General features: G+C 36.9%; 1 protein-coding gene across 5 annotated transcripts in view; it reads left to right on the top strand.

Annotated features, from left to right (window-relative positions):
* The window catches only part of FUT8 (fucosyltransferase 8), a 147,399-nt gene that overhangs the window by 90,610 nt on the left and 34,352 nt on the right, over window positions 1-22,437 (top strand). For all 5 annotated transcript variants that reach the window (XM_076344443.1, XM_076344444.1, XM_076344442.1 and 2 more), the window contains one exon: window positions 11,351-11,588. In XM_076344443.1, coding sequence (XP_076200558.1) covers window positions 11,351-11,588 — 238 coding nt within the window. The remainder of the gene's footprint in view (window positions 1-11,350; window positions 11,589-22,437) is intronic.

Below are 22,437 nucleotides of genomic sequence, written 5' to 3'. Positions count from 1 at the left end.
ATAGAGGTAATGTTTCTTATTTAAAAAAAAAAGTAGAAACAACATTAAAAATGAAACCAGTGCCAAGTCACAACACATCTAGAATCCTAATCTTTCATAGGTGTAGCACAACTAGTTAAAGCCTTTCAGAAAGTGTATTATATCCTCAGGCACTAACAAGAAAGGTAACTTTATCCTTATTATCTTGAGAGGGAAACCTGATGATGAGCATGAGCAGGTGATTTACAGGAAGTTGTGGTATTAGATTCAGAATTAGAAGTAGGTCTAACATACTTGGCTCAATTTCGATCATACAGGCCATTTTTCTTTTTGGTTTATGTATGAATTTGTTAAAAAGGAATCAATAATAAAATTTCTGTCATGGGACAAACTGAGTTTTTTCATATTTATGCATTTAAAATATAAAATTAATCGTTATGGATTCATCCCATAACACTGAGATACACATAAGAAAATGAGTATTTCCCTCCTTTTTTTCTTTTATTTTTTTTAAGTTCTAGTATTTTCTGTATTACAGAGGAAATTACATTGTTGTTTTTAGTAAGTCATCACTGGTAGATTATAGAAATTAGAAACATATGAATGTATTACTGCTGCACATCAAATTCCATATGACTGTTTGACATGGAAGGATCTAGAAACTATAGAGAAGGGACATGTGTTTCCTTAGTAATGGTCTTTGAGGTTTAAGTTGAAGAATGGTGATACGTGTTTTCCAAAAAATGTAATTCTAGCTTTGATAAATGTTGATATTTTTAGCATTATAACGGTGCAGGTCATCAAAAATAGCACTAAATTCTTGGGTTTAGTAAATATGCAGCAACACATTAAAAATTATTTGGGTATTTTATGAACCATAGAATATTACACTGTTTATTCTATATGTCTTTTAGGTTAGTTGAAACATTTTAGCTGTATTGGATGCTCAGTTTTTGTTGTACTAAGATGTGAAATAGAAATATGTGATGAGCCGTCTCACAGAAATATGTGATGAGCCTTCTCTCACTAAACTATTCTTCCTTTCATATGCTTACTGTGTTTCTTTTTATTAATCTCTTTTCAGGCTAAACATACCTAAAATTTTCATTCATTCTTCTTCATGTGTGAGAATTTATACCACCTTTAATTTTTGCTTCCTGATACCTTCCCTTAACACTAATTCTTCACCAGGCTATTAGAAGTGAGCATCCACTAGTTGACAAATGACAATAGACTGTTGATTTATAGAATAGCACCAGAATATATTTTTTTATTGCCTTGTTTTTTATGTAGTCTAAGGTACTACTTAGCTAATAATAGGTCTCCCTTGAGTTCATGTCACTATGGAGCTACTGAAAAAGATGCCCAAGATTTTTAATGCAGCTGAATTTTGAAACTTAGCTATTTTTTCTTCCACTATGCTTACTTTAAATTTAGTTATCAATACAAAATTTCACTTGTCATGCATCATGCTTACTTTGGTTAGTTTCTTCTTAAATTCATGACAATCTTCTCTAGACTTGACTAAATTAAATTTTCTTAGACTTTTAATTTGGTTAGTAAAAGGCTTTGCTTCTTACCAGTTCTTCCATGTTTCATGCATGAAAGTACTAGTCCCGCTAAGATAACTAGAGGCCATTTCTCTGTGTGTTGCCATTTCTTGCTCCTTTTCATAATCTGGTTTTGATCTTTAACCGCACTTCGTCCGTTACTCCATGACTACTTTTGTTTCTTTGGAGGTTGTTTGCTAAAAGACAAAAAAAACAATTAAAAAAAAAATCAGAAAAATTACATTGTAGCAAGAAACTGTGGATAGGATGGTTTAATGCCTACATATGTTTATGGATGATCATGTACCTCGAGGTGTATACTGTAACCATCATTCATAGAAAAGATTCAAACCCCAAGGCATGGAATTCTTAATGTGTGCCACATTGCCCAAAGTTGGGGTGGAAACCTTGCCAACTCTTCAAAGATAGGAAATAGTCTTTCTCATGAGTAGTTACAGTCTTTGAGATGGGTCATTCACGTATACAATTACTACCATCTCTCTTTTCCTTTTTATTGTCATTCTTCTGTCTGAAAAAAACCAAGGATGCAGTGTCCTGCCTACATGCCTGTAAGCCAGACATAAGCTTTTGGAGCCCTTCTGAAGATTAAAATATCTCCTGTCTTGAATGATTGTTGCAAGTAATGTTCCAAAACTGGAATATGTCTGTGACTACACATTTGGAAGTCAAGTTGACTTATTTTCTAGTGTGGGTTTCAGGATTTTGAAGAGTGCAGGGCTGACTGTGAGTATGCAATATAAAGCAGTCCATGGTCTGAAATTACACATATACACCTCTATTCATAATATAACTGTATTAAAAAATAAACTAAAATAAAAAATTCAACAACCCTTGCCCCCCAGCTCCATGCCAAAAAGAACTATCTGGAACATATTTGTAATTTTTTCTTTTTTTTGTGAAGAATAAAAGTACTGTATAGTTTTCTTTCTGGTACATCTTGAACAGTGACAGCTGCATTATTTTGGGACATCTCCCTTGGGAGATCATTTAGCTGAATGATTGTGAATAGTGATGACTGCTACTTCATTTGGATGGTATTACCATAAATTTGATTTAATGAGGCTACATTTAGCTAGTTCCCTGTAGTTAGAGCAACACTTAAAAAGCTAGAAGCTTACATTTAAGCAAAAGACCTTATTTTCAGAGGTGTTCATTATCAAACGATTGAAAAGAATGTGCAGGAGAAGTCAGACAAGGGCTCCTGTAGTACTGTGTATTCTGGAAGTGGTAGAGTGAGTAAATGATTATGAAGGCAGCAGTTTGTTTTCTTCCCCTTTCCTTTTGTGCTTATTTTTGTTCTATTTATTTTGCAAAGTTTGTGATTCAGCACACAGTCTCCCAATAGCAGAATGTTTTTGCCTCCAATTTTACAAAAAATCAAAACATTTTCTTCAACTTTGAAGGTTAAAAATGTAAGCAGGTGAGAAAGTTTACTAAGTACTCAACAACATCATCAATTATATTAGTCATAATTTGCCATATTCATACTATTTAGTTGGGGTTGTGTATGTATGCAAAGAAAAGAAAGTTGCTTACAAGACTTTATTCTGAGGTTTCTGGTTTTCCCAGTATTTTTGGTGATTTAATATGTCACTTAAATTTTTCTGTCTTAAAGTGGATTAAGTCCTCTCTTATATCTTTTCCAAGTTATTCCAATTCAGTCATGAGAAACACATTGTAGTGTGTTGTGGCAGTTGTAGTGTGCTGTTGGTGTTGATAAATTCAAACTAATGTGAAACAATTAAGTGCTCCATCAGCATTTACTTTTTTTATGGGGAAGAAGAACACTAGCCGAAGGACTTCAGCTATGTGTCTGTATGGGCACTGTTCTGGGAGAAGAGATGATTTCTTTAATGGGCAGACCTTGTAGCACTTCAGTTTTCCTGTGGTAGACTCAGTATCCTTAGGTTTATTTGAAAGCTTTCTGACATTTACTCCAAATACGTAGAATCCTGATAATTCACTTACTGAAGGAGAAAAATGTCATGAATGCCAGTTCTAGTTTCTGAATAAATTTAAGAAGTAGACCTAGGAATAGCACACTTTAATAGTCTCATCTTGAAATGATAAAGGCAAGATTAGTTACTGGCAAGGCAAACGGTTGAAAAAGGACATACCCTTAAGCTTAAGCGGGATGTGTTCCTGGCCACAAGTGCTACTTGCTTACTTAGGTAGTATAGCTCCAATCAAGATTTATGGTTATGAATTCATAATATTGACACACTTTGGCTATGTCTTCTAGTTGTCTTAAACTTGACAACTATGTCTATTACTGATTTGGTTAAACTTCAATCATTTCACTTACATACACTCACTCATTTCATTATAAATGAATCAGTGCCACTAGTGGTCAACAGAATTGAAAGGAGATAATGACGGTCATGTGGTTATCTATATCTACGGGGAAGTCATTGAACAGAACAATTAATAGATTCTGTCTCAGATTCAGGTTTACTGACAGACTAGTAAGGCCTAAAAATGTAGCATCTAGCAGATGGTTATTGTTACCTTGTTACATTCTTTTCTACAGCATCATCAGTTTAACTTTTTCTTAATGCAGATTTTTTTGTGGAAGTAAGTGGGGAAGGTGGAGGCAGAAACTCTTAGTGCATCAGCTGGAGAAGACTAAAGTTTGCACTTACCCTTCTTTAGGCACCAAAGAATCCACACAGGAAGGATCCATTAGTTAAAAATGCATAGGAAACTTGTTTGGTTAGGTTTGGTACTTCCAGAATTACTTGAATTGTCTTGGGAAATTATGTCATTTAAATAGTTAATAAAAAATGAAACTGTCTTTAAAACACATTTTGTCACGTAAGGTTTCTGTAACTGGCCTACTTCAGGTTTGAAAGTGTGGCTTGAACTGAAAATCTCTTATAAAGCCCCAGGAGCTCTGTTCACTAGTTGGAGGATTATGCCCCATCCTCCACCCTCCCATGCAACCCAAAACCTACTCATTGAGAGATTTAGTTATACTTTTGACAGATTCTCAGGAATGTTTGTAATTTAATATGCATTTTGTTCTTTTTCTTTCTGTTTTACTACTATATATTTTAATAGTTCTGAATTACCTACTGAAAATCTTTGATGTATTGAAATTTAATTGTGATTATATTTGTAATCTGACATTTTGTCCAGTGAGTGCTCAGTGGATTTTTTTTTTAATAGTTGCGCATCTCTGGCTCTTATTCATGTTTTTGGTGAACAGATTCTTTCATTGTGTATTGAACCATCTTTACGGTTTGATATTGTAAGCTCATCTGTATTTTGCAGTTCTTTTCCCATTTTTGCCAGGTTGCTGAATTAATTGCACAGCACTGGAAGAATGATTTGATTCCTTCCCTGTAACACTAGAAAAGAAAACTTAGGCATATGAATGAATCTAAGCATTTAAAAAGTTAATCTTTTGGACAAAATAGATTTAAAAGTGAAACAAAAGAATTAAAGAGAAAATAGCAGACAGCAAGACAATTTTTCTGAATTTTTTTGAAAGTTTAGGAAGGGACAATACTTTCTATCACATATGAAAATATAAAAATGATTTGACTTTTGAATAGGTCTTGAGACATGTCTTGGGTCATCTTCATTAAGTTACTTAGTAAATTTCAGTATCTGAAAGTATGGTATGAGGATAATAACCACTTAATAAAGTGTGGTCACTGCTGATATCTATATAAGGTTTTCTCTAGAATTTCTGTATAGTGGATTGAAGAGCATAATGTGGTTAGTCCATCTGCATGCTGGGATGTTTTACTCAAGCTGAAGCTTGTGTATTGTAGGAGGGTAGGTGCAAGCTAGAGGAATTAACATTAGAGGCAGATAAGGCTCCCTGTCTCTCAAATCAAATACATAATATTTCTGACTAGGGAAGGAAGAAAATTTTCTTCCAGCAGCTGGAAGAAACTTCTGGGTTTTTTTTTGTTTTTTCCCTCCCAAGTACTGAGGGGAGCTGGTATGAAAAGGAACCAGTACAAGTGGCATCACAAAGAAAGGGGAATAGAAGATGGTGTGAATTACATTTGTGATAACTAGGATGAGAAATACCTTTCCTTGACATCATTCTCTCAAAAAATGGGATTTTCCACAGAACTTGGGTGGGACTGTCTCCTCCAGCAGACTGTGTAGCAGTAAGGAATAAAATATTTATTGAAAATATAAAAAAGAACCCCTTTGTTAATGAGCATCATACTGTGTTTATGATGTTACTTTGCAATTTGTAGCAGACTGCTTGCCCACTCCACTCTAATCTGTCTTGATTCATTGGATGAGAGTACATTTCTCTCTTTCTCTAAACTTTTTAAAATTTTCAAACACCACAGTCATTTCTCTTATAGTAAAATGTATGTTAAGCGGCAGAGTTTACTTTTGCCAGTTTGTCGTGTGTTTTGATGGCTAACTGCACACTTGAAAACAGTGGAAGGTGGTGAGACATTGAAGCAGCACATCTGACATCTTTCCCATCTGATCCTATTGACTCTGTGAATAGGCTAACCAAGAGCCCTGGGGAAAAAGGTTCTTTGAGCACCGAGAGAAGTGGAAGATGGGGGCCTGGAAATATTCTTAAGACTATTTTTACTCTAATCAAACAATGGTAGGGAATGTTCGCAGGCACTAGAACATAATATTCTATACTGTTAAATTGTTAGAATAGTTCCTGGCATGCTTTTGACTCGCATCAAGTAGTTTTCTCCCAAACAATTCTTTGGCTGTGTTTAAGACTTAGCACAAGACACTTTTCATAAATCTGCTGTGTGTGGCTACTGTGTTTTAAGAGGTTTAAAAAGTTTAATAGCATGGATGCAGTCCTTTCTGTGCCAGCTAGAATGTCTCAGGCACATGTGATTTCTTACTATACATTTTGCCTATGTTTATATGATTCAAATTGTCATGTTTCTAACAATTGTGATTTTATTTGATTTTTGTTGCTATTGTTGTATGCTAGTAATCTGAATGTAAAAATATCATAAACTGTAATTTTGGAGCCACACATTACATTAAGAACACACTGTGGTGTTTCATTATCTTTCAGCACCTTATGGAGTTAGTGGAGTGTGTTTTCATTTTACTCAAGAGTACTCAGTCACCCAATAGGAATAAGAAACAAAAATGAACTCATGGTATAAATAAGTGCTAGAGAGCATTATACCTATTGATTCTTTCGTTTAATATGTAGAATTATATGAACAGAGATACAGTCTGTTCTCACCATTCTTGCTGATGGTTCCATTTAAAATATTGCTGTTGGTTTAGGGGACAAATAAATACCCACTCAGTAATGGGTATTTCCCACTATAGCTATAATTTCCCCTCAAAACTTTTTCCAGGTTTTCAGTTTTTTTACGAGACAATACTTATTTAATGTAATACCCCCCACAATTTCAGTCTCTTTTTTTTGGTTGTTTTTGTTTTAATTAGAGATAGAAAATTAAGAGCAAAAACTTGTTGCATTTTAAACAATTTATTTAAAATACCTGGCTTTAATACCATCAGTATTCTGCAAACTTTGTGCTAAACAGCTTGAGACTTTGACTGGATATTAAAACTGTAGATTACAGTCATCTGCACTGAATTTTGAGTTATGTACATGGCAGAAGAGAGTCTTTAATGCACATACACATATATAGTTGGCTAATATCATTGAGTAACAAGATCTTGGAGTTACCACAGATAATTCTGTGAAAATATCATTTCAGCTCTCAACAGTATTTAAACAATGCATCTGCATCAAGGATAGACTGTGCAGTTCTAGTCCCTTAGTGTCAGAAACAACATAATAAAACTAGAAAGCTTGAAGAGGAAAGTAATGTGGATGATCAAATACATGAACCTGGTATCTCTGAGAGTAAAGACTACATAGATGAAGATTTCGGCCTACTAAGAGAACTGAGAAAGGGATGTGACACATAGAGGTCTACAAAATCTTGAATACCCTGGAGAACTTGAATAGGGAATGACAGTCTAGTCTCTTCTAAAGAAGACATACTTCAATACAAGACTCGTACTGTGCTGCTTTTGCAGAATTAAGTTTAAGGTTGAATTTAACAAGGCTTACATATTTGGGGCAGTCAGTCATAATAGCATGGAATCTGCTTCAGTCTTATTAGTCTTCTTGTAAAGATTTATAGTGGCAGCATTCCTTTGGTGAACCATAGGTGCTAAAAATAACTTTTAAATAATTTTACTTAAAGGCTAGTGGTTCCTGTTTGGTATGTCTCAGTGAAAATATTTTTTAAATAGATGCAGGAGAACAATTTGAAATGTCTTATGAAGATAAAGTAGCTACCCAAGTCAGTTATTCAAAAGAAGCCATTCAAGGATATTCCTTCAAATAGGCAAACCAATGAAAGTTAATTAAAGAAGAATTAGGGAGATACATTTCTTGCAGACAAAATCTGGATATACTACTTTCCTTGTAACCTAGGCAGGAGAGGTAATTTGCAGCCTAAAGGACTGTAAAACTTCTTAAGGGAAGAAGGAGCTGGAATCTGCCAGTGCTTGCAAGTAGGAAGTAATGGCATATTGTCTTTATTTGGGTGAGAGTTTAACTGTATCAATATAGTGGAAACCCTGAATTTTGTGAGAGCAACAGTGTATGCCCATGTTATTGGTGATGAAAGAGCACCAAATCCGTTTTGCCAGTTATAAAAATCCAGTTTTATTTTAGGTGATATGTAACATTCTCTTCCACAGAAATACATAATTTTAACCATTTTACAGTTCTGCAAATTTGTTGCTATTTTCAGTTGCAGTGTTCATGTAAGTAATTTTGAGAAAAATAAAAGGTGTAAACTCTGGCATGGCTTCAAAATCTAATCTTCTACATATTAAAGTATGTTTTGTGTGTTTGGTTGGTTGGTTTTTTTGTTTGTTTGTTTGAGTTTTTGGGGGGGGTTTCTTTGTTTGTTTTTTGATGCAGTTGTATGGCTGTTACATTACAGGGCTTAACAATCCTGAAGGTCCCTTCCATCCCTCTCTTGATTATGTAGATGACTCAATTGGATATAAGAGTCTGTGATGAGCAGTGTAGTTAGGGATGAGAACAGAGTGCACTGCTCATTCAAATCAGAGATTTATAATCCTTTTCTGTGACTTTATACCAGGAGGAAAAATCTTCTGTCAGTCTTTGCTGGATTTGAAATTGTTGTTATCCTTTATCAACTCAATACCTTTATGGGTTGCTTTGGTTGGCGGTTTTGGCTTATGAACACACAAACTATTCTGATGCATGCAATGTGATTGTAATTTTTCTTTCTTCTCTATGGTTATTAATTCCACCTTTTTCAGGAAATCCCAGTTGAAACTGCAATGTATCTAAGTATCTCTACTTTCTTTCTTTTTTTTAAAGTTCTCAGTAAATAATTTAAGCTCAAATACTGCCTTGTCTTAAAATTTGAGTATAGCAATTTGAAAAAAACACAGTCATAAAGAAATTAGCTTAACTAGCTTCCTATTTAAGTCACAAACTAATATTAGAATCATAGAATCATAGAATCGTTTCGGTTGGAAAAGACCTTTAAGATCAGCAAGTCCAACAGTTTACACAACTTCAAATATGTCATCAATTAAATGTTTTCATTTTCAAGAGGACACAGGCATTTGAAGGTAATAGAAAGTGTAGAAAACTATCGGTATTTTCTAAAAATTCTCAGAGATTATCCCTTTCAAAATAGTTACAAAAAAGTTAGTTTCAATAAGAATTTTTGCAATGTGGAAAAAAAAATGGGAAGACAGTCTTAATAACATGCTTTATGGCCCTGTTGACATCTCTAATGTATCTATTGTTCCTTTTTGCATGCTTTCTTTACAATCAAGATTTTTTTAAATGTCTCAACAAAAATATATTGCAAAATCATTAATTCATTTGAAAAATAAATTAAATAAATTTCTGTCTAAGCCAATTGATATCTTGTGACAGACTCATATGTGCTACTTTTTGATAAATACATTTTGCTAATGGTTTACTTTTGGCCATAATAGTTCTTTTTACAATCTAGTTATAGTACGTTACACAATGGTATTAAAACTCTTCTGAGATACTCTGTATAAAGTATGAATTATTATTATTAAGTAGCAGTTAAAACATCTAGACATGTCTTTCAAAAATAGAAGTAAAACAGATAAACACAAAATATAAATTTTCAGCTTCTACACCTGAACACTTATGTCTGCTTCTGACAACTCTCTAAATGACGGAAAGAAGCTTCTTTTATTTTTTTAATTAGCCTAATATTTCAGTTAAAAAAATAGCAATATAACAATATACACTATTGTCTTTGTTTTTTGAGCTTAAGTCTTTTCTACACAGTAACAGTTAACAGCAGAAAATGATTCTACTTGCATCTGCTATCATTGTACTTCATTGCGTGGTGTAAATAGGTCTGTAGATTTAGGGAGGAGATATTTTTTCATGGAATTCTTTCTTTGTGGACTTGTACACAATACTAGAAAAACCCTCTTTCTCTCCTAAAAGACTGTGGGAAGTAGATTTGTTATAGTCTCAAAGATACCTGTTAGATTTAGTCTCAAGTTATCCATTAGATTTGTGATAGCAAGGGTATGGGTCTGGGAAACAGAAGTTAGGAATGGAAATTTTATTTAATTTATTGTTTTTCATAGCTAGTTAGGCTTTGAATCAGATGTTTTTTCCTTAAAATTAAAAAAATCAAATGCTGAAGTAACACATGTTGTGGGGTTTGTTGGTTTTTTTCTTTTTTTCCCAGATCTGAAGTATTCTCCCCTCCTTTACACAACTGAATGCACAAATTAAAATTTTCATTAAGTATTTTAGCACTCAGAATATTCAGATTATCTTTAAGATCACTTGATGGAGAGATCTCCGTTCTCCAGACGGTGATTGTTGGTTTTTGGAAAGACCTGATTTGTTGCAAATTTACAGAAAACTTTAAATAAAGTTGTTTAGATGTGAGAGGAACAGGATTTATATTGATGCTCAAATATCAGTATTCTCGCAGCTTAACTGAAAACTAACTTTTCATCCTAGAGATTTTATAAAAAACTTTTTTGGAATGCAGAAGCATGTCTAGAGACACGCAAGTACAAATGTGTACAGCAATGTACTATATTTTACAGAAAGAAAAACTTCTGTAGATTATGTTGTTGTGTTGTCCACATACCTAAAACTATTTATTAGTTTGTACTTTTAAACATCATTCACATCATGTAGATGTTTGCCTCCTTTGTTGTTGTTTCTTGGATTGTGGAAGTGTAATATATTATTTTATTGAGAGTGCATGCAGATTAAAATACGGTCTTTTATCAGTCTGCTCAGGTATGTGTTTTATATTGTGTATTTGCTTTGTGGTCAGTTAGTCTGGGAAGCAGTCCATTAATGAGCATTTGTTTTATTCTGTATATTGTAGACAGGTGGAAATTTTCTTTCGTTGGATGACATGCATGCTCATTGAAAGAGAACTAACAAACTTGGAAAAATGCCAAAGGAAAAAACAGTCCAACACTGAGAATCATGTTGATGAAATGTGAACTCTGAGTCCAAATGTTAGCTTATTCTGACAGATTCACAAATGAGAAAGTAATTTAAAATCTTGAAGGTATTCTATTTTATATTAGGACAGTGAAGTATGTTCAATAACTGTTCATGTTCACGGTGAAGAATTCACATAAAATTTTCATGGAGCTGAAGCTTACTCATTCATTTTAATATGAAATGTATTATAGCAGGATGACTTGTGTGATTTATGACATTTGTCCATTGTTCAGAAAAAAAGTATGCCTTTGTGTATATCTTCTCTTCAGCTTCACTTTTTCATCCATACTTACAGAACCCGAAGGATTGCAGCAAAGCTAAGAAACTTGTGTGTAATATCAACAAAGGCTGTGGCTATGGTTGTCAACTTCATCATGTAGTCTACTGCTTCATGATCGCTTATGGCACTCAGCGAACACTCATTTTAGAGTCTCAGAATTGGCGCTATGCTACCGGTGGCTGGGAGACTGTATTTAGGCCTGTAAGTGAGACCTGTACTGACAGATCAGGTACCACCACTGGACACTGGTCAGGTAAGACTTAATAACTCAAATAATTTCTCCTTGTTTTTTGCAGCTTCACTCACATAGAACTATTTTGATACCTCTTTCTTTAATGTTATGTGGAGCGTAATAGCTATGACTGCAGTTGTATACATAAGCATCTTTTAAATCTTATTTTTTCATTGTATTGAAAAAAATATTATCCTTATTAAGATACCTCTGCTTTGGCGGAGATTTTTTAATACACAATTTTTGTATTTCAGATTTAAATTATAATCCTTCAGCAGTCTGCCACTGTGTTATGTGCCAGATATGAATATAATTTTTATGGGAGGAGAGTATTAAATAGAGGCTGTTGTTGGTAAACTTTTGTCCTGGTTTTGGCTGGGATAGAGTTAATTTTCTTCCTAGTAGCTGGTACAGTGCTGTGTTCTGGATTTAGGGTGAGAATAATGTTGATAACACACTGATGTTTTAGTTGTTGCTAAGCAGTGCTTACACTAGTCAAGGACTTTTCAGCTTCTCATGCCCTGCCAGCGAGAAGCTGGGAGGGGGCACAGCCAGGACAGCTGACCCAAACTGGCCAAAGGGCTATTCCATACCATGTGACGTCATGCTCAGTATATAAAGTGGGGGGAGTTGGCTGGGGGACGGTGACCACTGCTCGGGAACTGGCTGGGCATTGGTTGGTGGGTGGTGAGCAATTGGATCGTGCATCACTTGCTTTGTATGTTCTATTATTATTATTTTATTTTATTTTATTTTATTTTATTTTATTTCAATTATTAAACTGTTTTTATCTCAACCCACAAGTTTTCTCACTTTTAGTCTTCTGATCTGCTCCCCCATCCCATCGGGGGGAGAGTGAGCAAGCGGCTGTGTGGTGCTCAGTTGCCGGCTGAGGTTAAACCATGACAACTTTAAAACAATAAAGCATGTTTCAAATATAAAGCAAAAGCAATACAAAGAAAATGGTATCCAATAGTCATTCACACAGCAACAAAATAATGAAATAATTGAAATAATTTTTAATGTAAACTGAACTAACTCAAAATTCAGGTTGTAAAAACAGTGGCAATGTTACATATCTTTTTATTTGTAGAACAGTAAGTTGATCCTTTCTTATACTAGGCTGAACAATTTTGCTAGAATAACTAGATGGGCATTTATGTTTGGAGGATCAGATAGCTTTGTCTTAATGTAAACAGCATTCATGTTAATGGAATTCTCGCAGTCAACATCTTGAAGACTTATTAAAATCTGCATGGTTTCATAGTTTTTTCTATACATAAAAACATTTTTCAGGTATTTGTCAAAATTGAGTAGCTATACAGCACAACTGGAGATGGCTGGCAACATGCTAACTTTTTGCTCTCGATTTATGATAAATACTAGGAAGAATTTTTTTAAATTAAATTTCTGCACAGATAATTTTTATGTCAACAATTGTCAGCTTTTTAAAACATAGATTTTATTGACTTTTCCTCTTTTGTTAGTGATACTTATTTTTTCTAAGTCTGTAACTGGTATTACAGTGGGAGTTTATAAATGTTACAATAAATGCAGGGAAGGCAGTTGATCAAAAAGTATACAACTGACTGTTCTTACCCAAGACTAGGTAAATTTAGTAAGATGCCTTCATTGATAAAAGGAGTTTCTTGGAAAATACATAGTTAAATAATTGGGTTAGAGAGAGGTGGAACATTAATTTTAGTAATATTTTGTATTATTGACAACTATAGTCCACATAATAATTATTGGATGAGTAGATAAACTAACAATGGGTAGAGAATGGGCTAAGCTGTGGATAAAACCAATTTAGAGTGGGAAACAGTAAGGGAGATACTGTGCCACTTTTCAGGCTATAGCTGTTTTATTTATCAGCACTGATGCAAATTTTGATTGTTAGCATGTGGCACATTAATGTTATCTCAGAAAGGAATTTTGGCTCAGTAACTCTCTGCTTAAGGACAGATAAAAAAGGATGATACTTTTTTTTATTTATGCTAGTTGTGCCTACAGACTCACGAACAGACTCAAGAATTTCTTTCCAGTATGTCCTGAAGGATGTATTTGGCAGCAACAGTAGGGACTTGGATTTCGTTGGGACATCTAAAAAATTTGTAGGGATTTTCAGTAGATGATTGTGTAGACTACACTCATCAGTGAGAGACAGTGCACTCATGAGATGTTATTTTAGCATACAGTTTTCTCATTAGAACTACAGGAGCTACAGCATGACTTTTGCAGACCAGTACTATCCCAGTGCCATAGAGGCAATATACAGTTTCTCTGTTTGGATTAGCAAGCAGAGCTTTTCAATTCTGGGTTAACAGAAACTGGTTTTCTCCCCCACCATCTTCATTCTTCCTGTTCTGTTGGCTACCCCGATACATAGATTTTGGATGGTGTGTAAAGTTACACGCAGGGAAGAATGGCCAAATCTCTAAGTCATCAGAGACTTTACCCTGTACCCTAGAGTCACAAGAAATATTCTCTTCCTTCATTTCTGACAGTTACAGGGTTACACTGTGGTTAGTCACTGGGCTTGGAAATTATGCTGAAAGGAAAAGAAAAATGTAGATGTTCATTCCTTCACTTCATCTGTCTTTCTATCTTTGAAATGGTGGAACATGTGGCCAGTCCCGTAGCTACTTCCAGACAGGGAAAAATTGTCTGTTCTGACAAGTGTCTCAAGTTTCAGTTGTCATTCCATAGTGATTGTGCCTCTCATAGTTTCTTAAATTATTTAAGTCCTCAAGCCTATTATAGGCAGAACTGATACCATTCAAGGATTTCTAGTTACATGTAGTGGAAGTGTCTGTATCTTCAACAGTTGTACTACTTGGAATGATTGCTTTATAGTTTTGTTACTTCCTACTGAAAATTATTGGGAGTTGTGTTATATGCTAGGGTTTGTTGTTTTTTTGAGAGCGGTGTACTATTTTGTTTGTTTCATTTGTGTTCTTTTTTTCCCAGAGAATCAGTAACATTTCTTATTCATGCTGGATCAAATAGTACTTGAAGATCTTTGTTATCTGGCTAATTAGCAGTTTAGTGAGGAAGTGAGCTGTGGAGAATACGTAGAGGAAGGAGAATTGCCTATGCAGTGGACAATTCAGCACAGGGTCTATTTGAGTCCAGTCATAACAAGAATTAAACTTTGCAGAAATTTCCTTGATCCAACACATTGTATGTGTGTAAGTGTCAACCAGATCTCATAGTTTCCACTGTTGTCTCTGTGGAAAACGTTTTACAAATATTTTTCTATTTCAAAATATTCCTCCAATTACTTGTTTGTAGCTTCTTAGAAGGTTCAGATATGATAACCTTGCTGAATTCAGAGGAAGGCAGGGCAGGGTAAACTGTTATAGAGAACTAGTTTAGGATAAAATGCAGAAACAGTACTTCCCTTTCCAAAGCAAGCATACATCTCTAGTTCAGTAAGCTAGTCTTTTGTCTTCTGTGGATGGTAAAGAACATTTCCAAGTCCTTATTTTAGATACCACACCAAGAACAATGCTGATTAAAAGCAAAACCTTTTCATCATGAATATAAGCAAGTTCCCTAGAGAGGGTGTGCCATCTCCATCTTTGGAGGCTTTCAAGACCTGTCTGGCTGATGCCTGAGCCTGCTTTGAGCAGAAGTTTGGAGTAGATGTCCTCCTGACCTATAAACTGTGTGATCTGGACAAACTTAGTAAATAAGTTCAACTGTGGGAAGTATCGATTATGACTAATAATAACCTGGTCTTTTACCCTAACGAACTGACGCTGTCCAGACCAGCTGCTTTAGAAGAGGGTAAAAGTACAAGAACAGCAGGCAAGTAAGGGGTAAGCTGTGTCAAAGAGAAATTCCTACAAAGGTTCAGTTCCTCCTATACATATGGATCCTCATACATGCAGGTGAATCTTACATCTTTCTCCATGTGGTTGATAGTCATAACATATCAAAATCTTCAATAGGACACTGCATACCCAGTGCATATGGAATCTTAAAGAATTTAACTATTAAAGTCTAAGAGATCTCAAATTAACTTTTTCAGATTTACAAAATCCAACTTACAGATTGGTGTGTAAACATACTTGTGTGTTTATGCATTGAAACAACATTTACACAGTGAAAGAATGTCTGTTCTTCAAAGCTGCAGGGTGCTACAAAATTTTTCTTTGAGAATTGTAGTGGTTTTTGTGAATGAGAATTTTTTCCAAAACTTAATTCTTAGAAATGGTTGAATGATTTCTAAAAATAACTAGAAATGGAAAACTGACATTGAAAACTTCAGCTGAAGTTTTATTCATGTTTGGCAAAATTAGCAGCTGCAGCCGCCATCGGGGCATGGTTCTGGGCAGACTGCACTATGTGACCCCAGAACTTAGTTGCAGGCAGTTTTGTGAGCCTTACGTTTAGCATAATAAGCTGTAAACCAGTGTTCTGGAGCATTTATGCACACATGACTTAAAAAGGCTATATATTTTCATGAAAATCTGTTAAAATAGATCATGATTTCCTGCAATATGGGCTCTTGCTGATGAAAGTACAAATAATGTTTCCTTTCAGCTCCCTACAGTTTTCTTTTTTTAAATTAGTTTCTAGATCAGGATGAATAGTTTGAAGGCTGAACGCATGAAATATCTTGGTGTGATCAAATTTTTTTTTAAATTAATGAATGCCACTAATTTGAATTTTGATGTTCTAGAGACAGAAGACATTCAGCTATGAAAGCCAATCTTTCTAAGGTTAGCCTACTGGATAGCCGCTTGCACTATAAACTGTTAAATTCTAATCTTCTGCAATGGCGTGATCACTGAGGAAGAATGATACTTACAAATGATCTCTCTTACTAGCTTCAGTGTGGCTTCAGTAGGAATCTTCACTGCATACTTAAATGCCAGTAAATTTGAAAGACATTCTATCTTGCTGAAGATTTCGATATGTTTTTTATGTCTTTCTAAATTTATATAAGTTTTGATTTCTCTCTTTTTTTTTTTTTTTTTTAGTTCCCTGTACCTTTACAGGGACAAATGAGTCTGAAATTCTTAACTGTAATTAAAAACAGTTTGCAAAACCATACCTTTATTTTTTTTTCCCTACGACTTCTGAAATCAGCATGGGATTTTCTAGATATTCAAAAGAAATGTATAAAAATGCATTGAAATTTATCAATTTCCATTTCTCATAAACAAAATATTTCTCCTACATAGTGTATTTACTATGCTGTGTATATGGGTTTTTAATAAAAATTGTTTTTTAATTATATATCAAAAATACAAAAGTGAATGCTTATATCAGCATATCAGTGTAAATAACAGATGTAGGCCAAAAAGTCAGAAAATTGTATAATCTTAAAGAATTACTTTCATGTAATTTGCAGACGTGCATAGAATAATAATTTAGTAAATTGTGCTTCATGACAAAATTGTTTAAACCTGTACATTTATCTTTCTTCTTTTTAATTAAATTACCTCTGCTTGACATGTTTATTTTATTTGTATTAGCAACATAAAGTTTTGAGGTTTCTGAAGTCTATCTTCAGCAAAACAATTTAGATAGTAATCTCTTCTACCAAGAATTAAGAGGCTTATACGAGCTGAGAATATATATATCTTTAAAATATTGTTGGTCCAGTCCTCTCCTAACTAGGCATAAAAGCTAAGCTTGTCTATTTCAGAAAAAATTAGCATGTTTTTGGAATTTTCCTTTTCCTTCGTTTCGCTCAAGCACCTTCATACTGTCATTCTAGAGAAAAAAAATCTTAATAAGAGATGGTTGTATGCATGGTTTTTTTAATTCTAAAATTATATGTTGCCTGCAATTGTAACTTACTTGCAGTTCATTTTCCCTTGGTATCTATGGCCAAACTATTTATGAATAATTTAGGTAGGAATTGGTATAAGAAGTATGTATGACTTCCTAGTAAAAAGGGTCAAAATATAGAGAACTTGTGAAGACATATTTATCATTAAATTTTTGATTAATTTTCTTTAAAATAATTAGTTATATTGAGCATGAATATTTTTAATTGCTGGGTCATAATGTTCTGTCATCATTACGACATGCTAAAACAGGGTAGGCCTCTTTTTATCAGTTTTTACTTGCTGATTTATGATGTCCTGGTGGCATTCCCCAGTAATACATTGAAGGAGGGCTATAAAATAACTAAATAAAAAAGTGGAACCGTACACTAAATGGGAAAAGAAAGATAAAAAGAAAGATTAAGAGAAAAGACAGTTTAATATACAGTTAGAAGTCATATCTGCATTACATGGTAGGGAATGAAGGGATGTGGAGGTAAAGCAGCCATCTACATGCTTTAAATAACATTGTGTGCTCCTTCCCATAAGGCCTGCAAACCAGTAAGATGAAAGATAACTGGAAAAAGGAAACCTGAAACAAAGTTTCCTGCGGTTACATTTGAATATTGACTTTGCTGCCTCTAGCCATGGTTTGATGAATGAATACTTTTAAGGCAGGGGTACCCAGAGGGGAAAAAATGGCAGAGCTCTTCATTTGGTGGTAGTGCCAGCTTTTAAATATTCATTGAACTGTAATCTTAAAAAATGAATTAACTAATATGTTTGTATGTATAATTCAAGAAAGAGGATACTGTGGGTACACAAAATTAATTTTTAATTTATTAAAGCCAATCAGGCAACAGTAATCAAAAGGACTAAATGAAAATCAGTGCAAACTCAAGCCATGAAAGTTCTACAGAATTAATTGCAATAAATAAAAAAACTTCATTCCATGAACTAGATCCTCCGTGACAGTACTTTATTTTTTTACGTAGATCAGATGAATATTTAGTATTAGCCTAAAAAACCCTTTAACTTGCATACAGATGTATGAATTATGCTTTGCTCCCATACCTCTCTTCTTTATAGAGTCTTACAGAAAAAATTGATCCATTTCTATTTCTTATTCTTAATATCTTTTTTTAATACACTGACTTTCATTATTTACGTTTTAATTCAAGCAAATTTATGTTACTGTGAAGCATACTGGGTAATGGTGATTTGAGGGAACAGAGCAGAACAGCAGTTTGTCTCGTATTTTCCCTTTGTTTCATAGAATCATAGAATCATTAAGGTTGGAAAAGACCTCTAAGATCATCGAGTCCAACCGTCAACCCAACACCACCATGCCCACTAAACCATGTCCCTAAGTGCTGCATCTACACGTCTTTTAAATACTTCCAGGGATGGTGACTCAACCACTTCCCTGGGCAGCCTGTTCCAATGTTTAACCACTCTTTCAGTAAAGACATTTTTCCTCATGTCCAATCTAAACCTCCCCTGGCGCAACTTGAGGCCATTTCCTCTTGTCCTATCGCTAGTTACTTGGGAGAAGAGACCGACACCCACCTCACTTCAGCCTCCTTTCAGGCAGTTGTAGAGAGCGATGAGGTCTCCCCTCAGCCTCCTTTTCTCCAGGCTAAACAACCCCAGTTCCCTCAGCTGCTCCTCATAAGACTTGTTCTCCAGACCCTTCACCAGCTTCCTTGCCCTTCTCTGGACACGCTCCAGCACCTCAACGTCCTTCGTGTAGTGAGGGGCCCAAAAGTGAACACAGTATTCGAGGTGCGGCCTCACCAGTGCCGAGTACAGGGGCACGATCACTTCCCTCCTCCTGCTGGCCACACTAGTTCTGATACAGGCCAGGATGCCATTGGCCTTCTTGGCCGCCTGGGCACACTGCCGGCTCATGTTCAGCCGGCTGTCAACCAGCACCCCCAGGTCCTTTTCTCTGCTGGGCAGCTTTCCAGCCACTCTTCCCCAAGCCTGTAGCGCTGCATGGGGTTGTTGTGGCCGAAGTGCAGGACCCGGCACTTGGCCTTGTTGAACCTCATACAGTTGGCCTCGGCCCATCGATCCAGCCTGTCCAGGTCCCTCTGCAGAGCCTTCCTACCCTCGAGCAGATCAACACTCCCACCCAACTTGGTGTCGTCTGCAAACTGACTGAGGGAGCACTCGATCCCCTCACCCAGATCATTGGTAAAGATATTGAACAAGACCGGCCCCAAAACTGAGCCCTGGGGAACACCGCTCGTGACCGGCCGCCAACTGGATTTCACTCCATTCACCACAACTCTCTGGGCCCGGCCGTCCAGCCAGTTTTTGACCCAGTGCAGAGTACACCTGTCTAAGCCGTGAGCCGCCAGCTTCTCTAGGAGAGTGCTGTGGGAGACAGTGTCAAAGGCCTCACTGAAGCCCAGGTAGACCACCTCCACAGCCTTTCCCTCATCCACTAGGCGGGTCACCTGGTCATAGAAGGAGATCAGGTTGGTCAAGCAGGACCTGCCTTTTATGAATCCGTGCTGGCTGGGCCTGATCCCCTGGTTGTCCCGCTCATGCCTTGTGAGCGCCCTCAAGATGAACCGCTCCATAATCTTCCCCGGCACCAAGGTCAGGCTGACAGGCCTGTAGTTTCCTGGATCCTCCTTCCGGCCCTTCTCGTAGATGGGCGTCACATTGGCAAGCCTCCAGTCGTCCGGAACCTCCCCCGTTAACCAGGACTGCTGATAAATGATGGAGAGTGGCTTGGCGAGCTCCTCCGCCAGCTCCCTCAGCACTGTCGGGTGGATCCCATCCGGCCCCATAGACTTGTGAGTGTCCAGGTGGCGTAGCAGGTTGTTGACTGCTTCCTCTTGGATTATGGGGGGTTCATCCTGCTCGCCGTCCCTGTCTTCCAGCTCAGGGGGCTGAGTACCCTGAGGATAACTGGTCTGCCTGTTAAAGACTGAGGCAAAGAAGGCATTGAGTACCTCAGCCTTTTCCTCATCCTCGGTGACAATGTTCCCCCCCCCCCCATCCAATAAAGGATGGATTTAACCTCAATCTAGTGAACGCCAAACACCACATTGGGTCAAAGGCTCAAGGCCACAAAATCAAAAGGCAACTATGAGCTTACATGTACTCTTTAACCTCAGACCAGAGCCAGTAATGGCCAAAGTCACAGAGGAATAGCCATTTGAAAGGATTAAATATATACATTGAAATATAGTTATACAGTTAAAGTTATGCTTATACAGTGATGCAGTTAAAGTTACGCTTGATCTGTTGGGGATAGTATATTTAAAAAAATATAGAATGAGCACCAGAGATACTTTTCTATACATAAATTACACTGGTTGAGTAATGTTCATAAAAACATACCTTTGATAGGTTAATTTTTATTAGTTTCTTTAGAAAACTGACAAAGAAATAGACAACAGGTATGTATGCATAGACATGAACTGCTGCCATGATCAGATGGCACTACCAACAAAATCCTGTGCATTTCTGCACTTATTCCACTGAAGATCTGAACTAGTAAACTGAAACTCGCAAAATTTACAGCTAATGCCTTCAGTACCAGGACAACACTGTCTCAACATGAAGTACAGGGTTTATCCTGCTCGCCATCCCTGTCTTCCAGCTCAGGGGGCTGAATACCCTGAGGATAACTGGTCTGCCTGTTAAAGACTGAGGCAAAGAAGGCATTAAGTACCTCAGCCTTTTCCTCATCCTCGGTGACAATGTTGCCCCCCACATCCAATAAAGGATGGAGATTCTCCTTGACTCTCTTCTTGTTATTAATATATTTGTAAAAACGTTTTTTGTTGTCTCTAACGACAGCGGCCAGATTGCGTTCTAGCTGGGCTTTTGCCTTTCTCATTTCCTCTCTGCATGACCTAATGAGATCCCTGTACTCTTCTTGAGTTGCCTGCCTCTTCTTCCACAAGTGGTAAACTCTCCTTTTCTTCACTGAGTCCAGCAAGAGCTCTCTGTTCAGCCAGGCCGGTCGTCTTCCCCGCCTGTTCTTCTTACGGCGTATGGGAACAGCCTGCTCCTGCGCCTTTAAGACTTCCTTCTTGAAGAACGTCCAGCCTTCCTGGACCCCTTTGCCCTTCAGGACTGTCTCCCAAGGGACTCTCTCAACCAGCGTCCTGAACAGGCCAAAGTCCGCCCTCCGGAAGTCTTTGGTTGTGGTTTTGCTGCCCCCCCTCCTTACTTCACCAAGAATCGAGAATTCTACCATTTCATGGTCGCTAAGCCCAAGTCGGCCTCCGACCACCACATCTCCCACCAGTCCTTCTCTGTTAGTAAACAGCAGGTCGAGCGAGGCACCTCCCCTGGCAGGCTCACTTACCAGCTGTGTCAGGAAGTTGTCTTCCACACACTCCAGGAACCTCCTAGACTGCTTCCTCTCTGCCATGTTGTATTTCCAGCAGACGTTGGGGAAGTTGAGGTCCCCCACGAGAACAAGGGCTAGCGATTGAGAGACTTTTGCCAGGCGCTTGTAGAATGCTTCATCTACCTCTTCATCCTGGTTGGGTGGTCTCTAACAGACTCCCAGCAGGATATCTGCCTTGTTGGCCTTCCCCCTTATCCTTACCCATAAACACTCGACTTTATCATCATCACAATCATTGAGCTCTATACAATCGAAACACTCCCTAACATACAGAGCCACCCCACCGCCTCTCCTTCCTTGCCTATCCCTTCTGAAGAGTTTATAGCTATCCATTGCAGCACTCCAATCGTGAGAGTCACCCCACCATGGTTCTGTGATGGCGACTAAGTCATATCTCTCCCGCTGCACAATGGCTTCCAGCTCCTTCTGTTTGCCGCCTATGCTGCATGCATTGGTGTAGATGCACTTGAGCTGGGCTATCGATTTCACCCCCAGCATTGGCATGCCACCCCTAGGCTCATCTCTAGTGAGCCTGGTTTTATCCCCTTCCCCCTTCGAACCTAGTTTAAAGCCCTCTCAGTGATGGGCTGAGTGAGTGATGATCAATTCATGAGTGATGATCCTTTTCTCCCTGTGAGACAGCTGGACTCCATCTGTCACCAGCAGGCCCGGTGCTGTGTAAACCTCCCCATGATCAAAAAAG

Source organism: Aptenodytes patagonicus, chromosome 7 (genome assembly GCF_965638725.1).
Source record: "Aptenodytes patagonicus chromosome 7, bAptPat1.pri.cur, whole genome shotgun sequence".
Taxonomy (NCBI): Eukaryota; Metazoa; Chordata; class Aves; order Sphenisciformes; family Spheniscidae; genus Aptenodytes; species Aptenodytes patagonicus.
The sequence above is the reverse complement of the archived record's forward strand: the minus strand, read 5'-3'. Positions and strand labels throughout refer to the sequence as shown.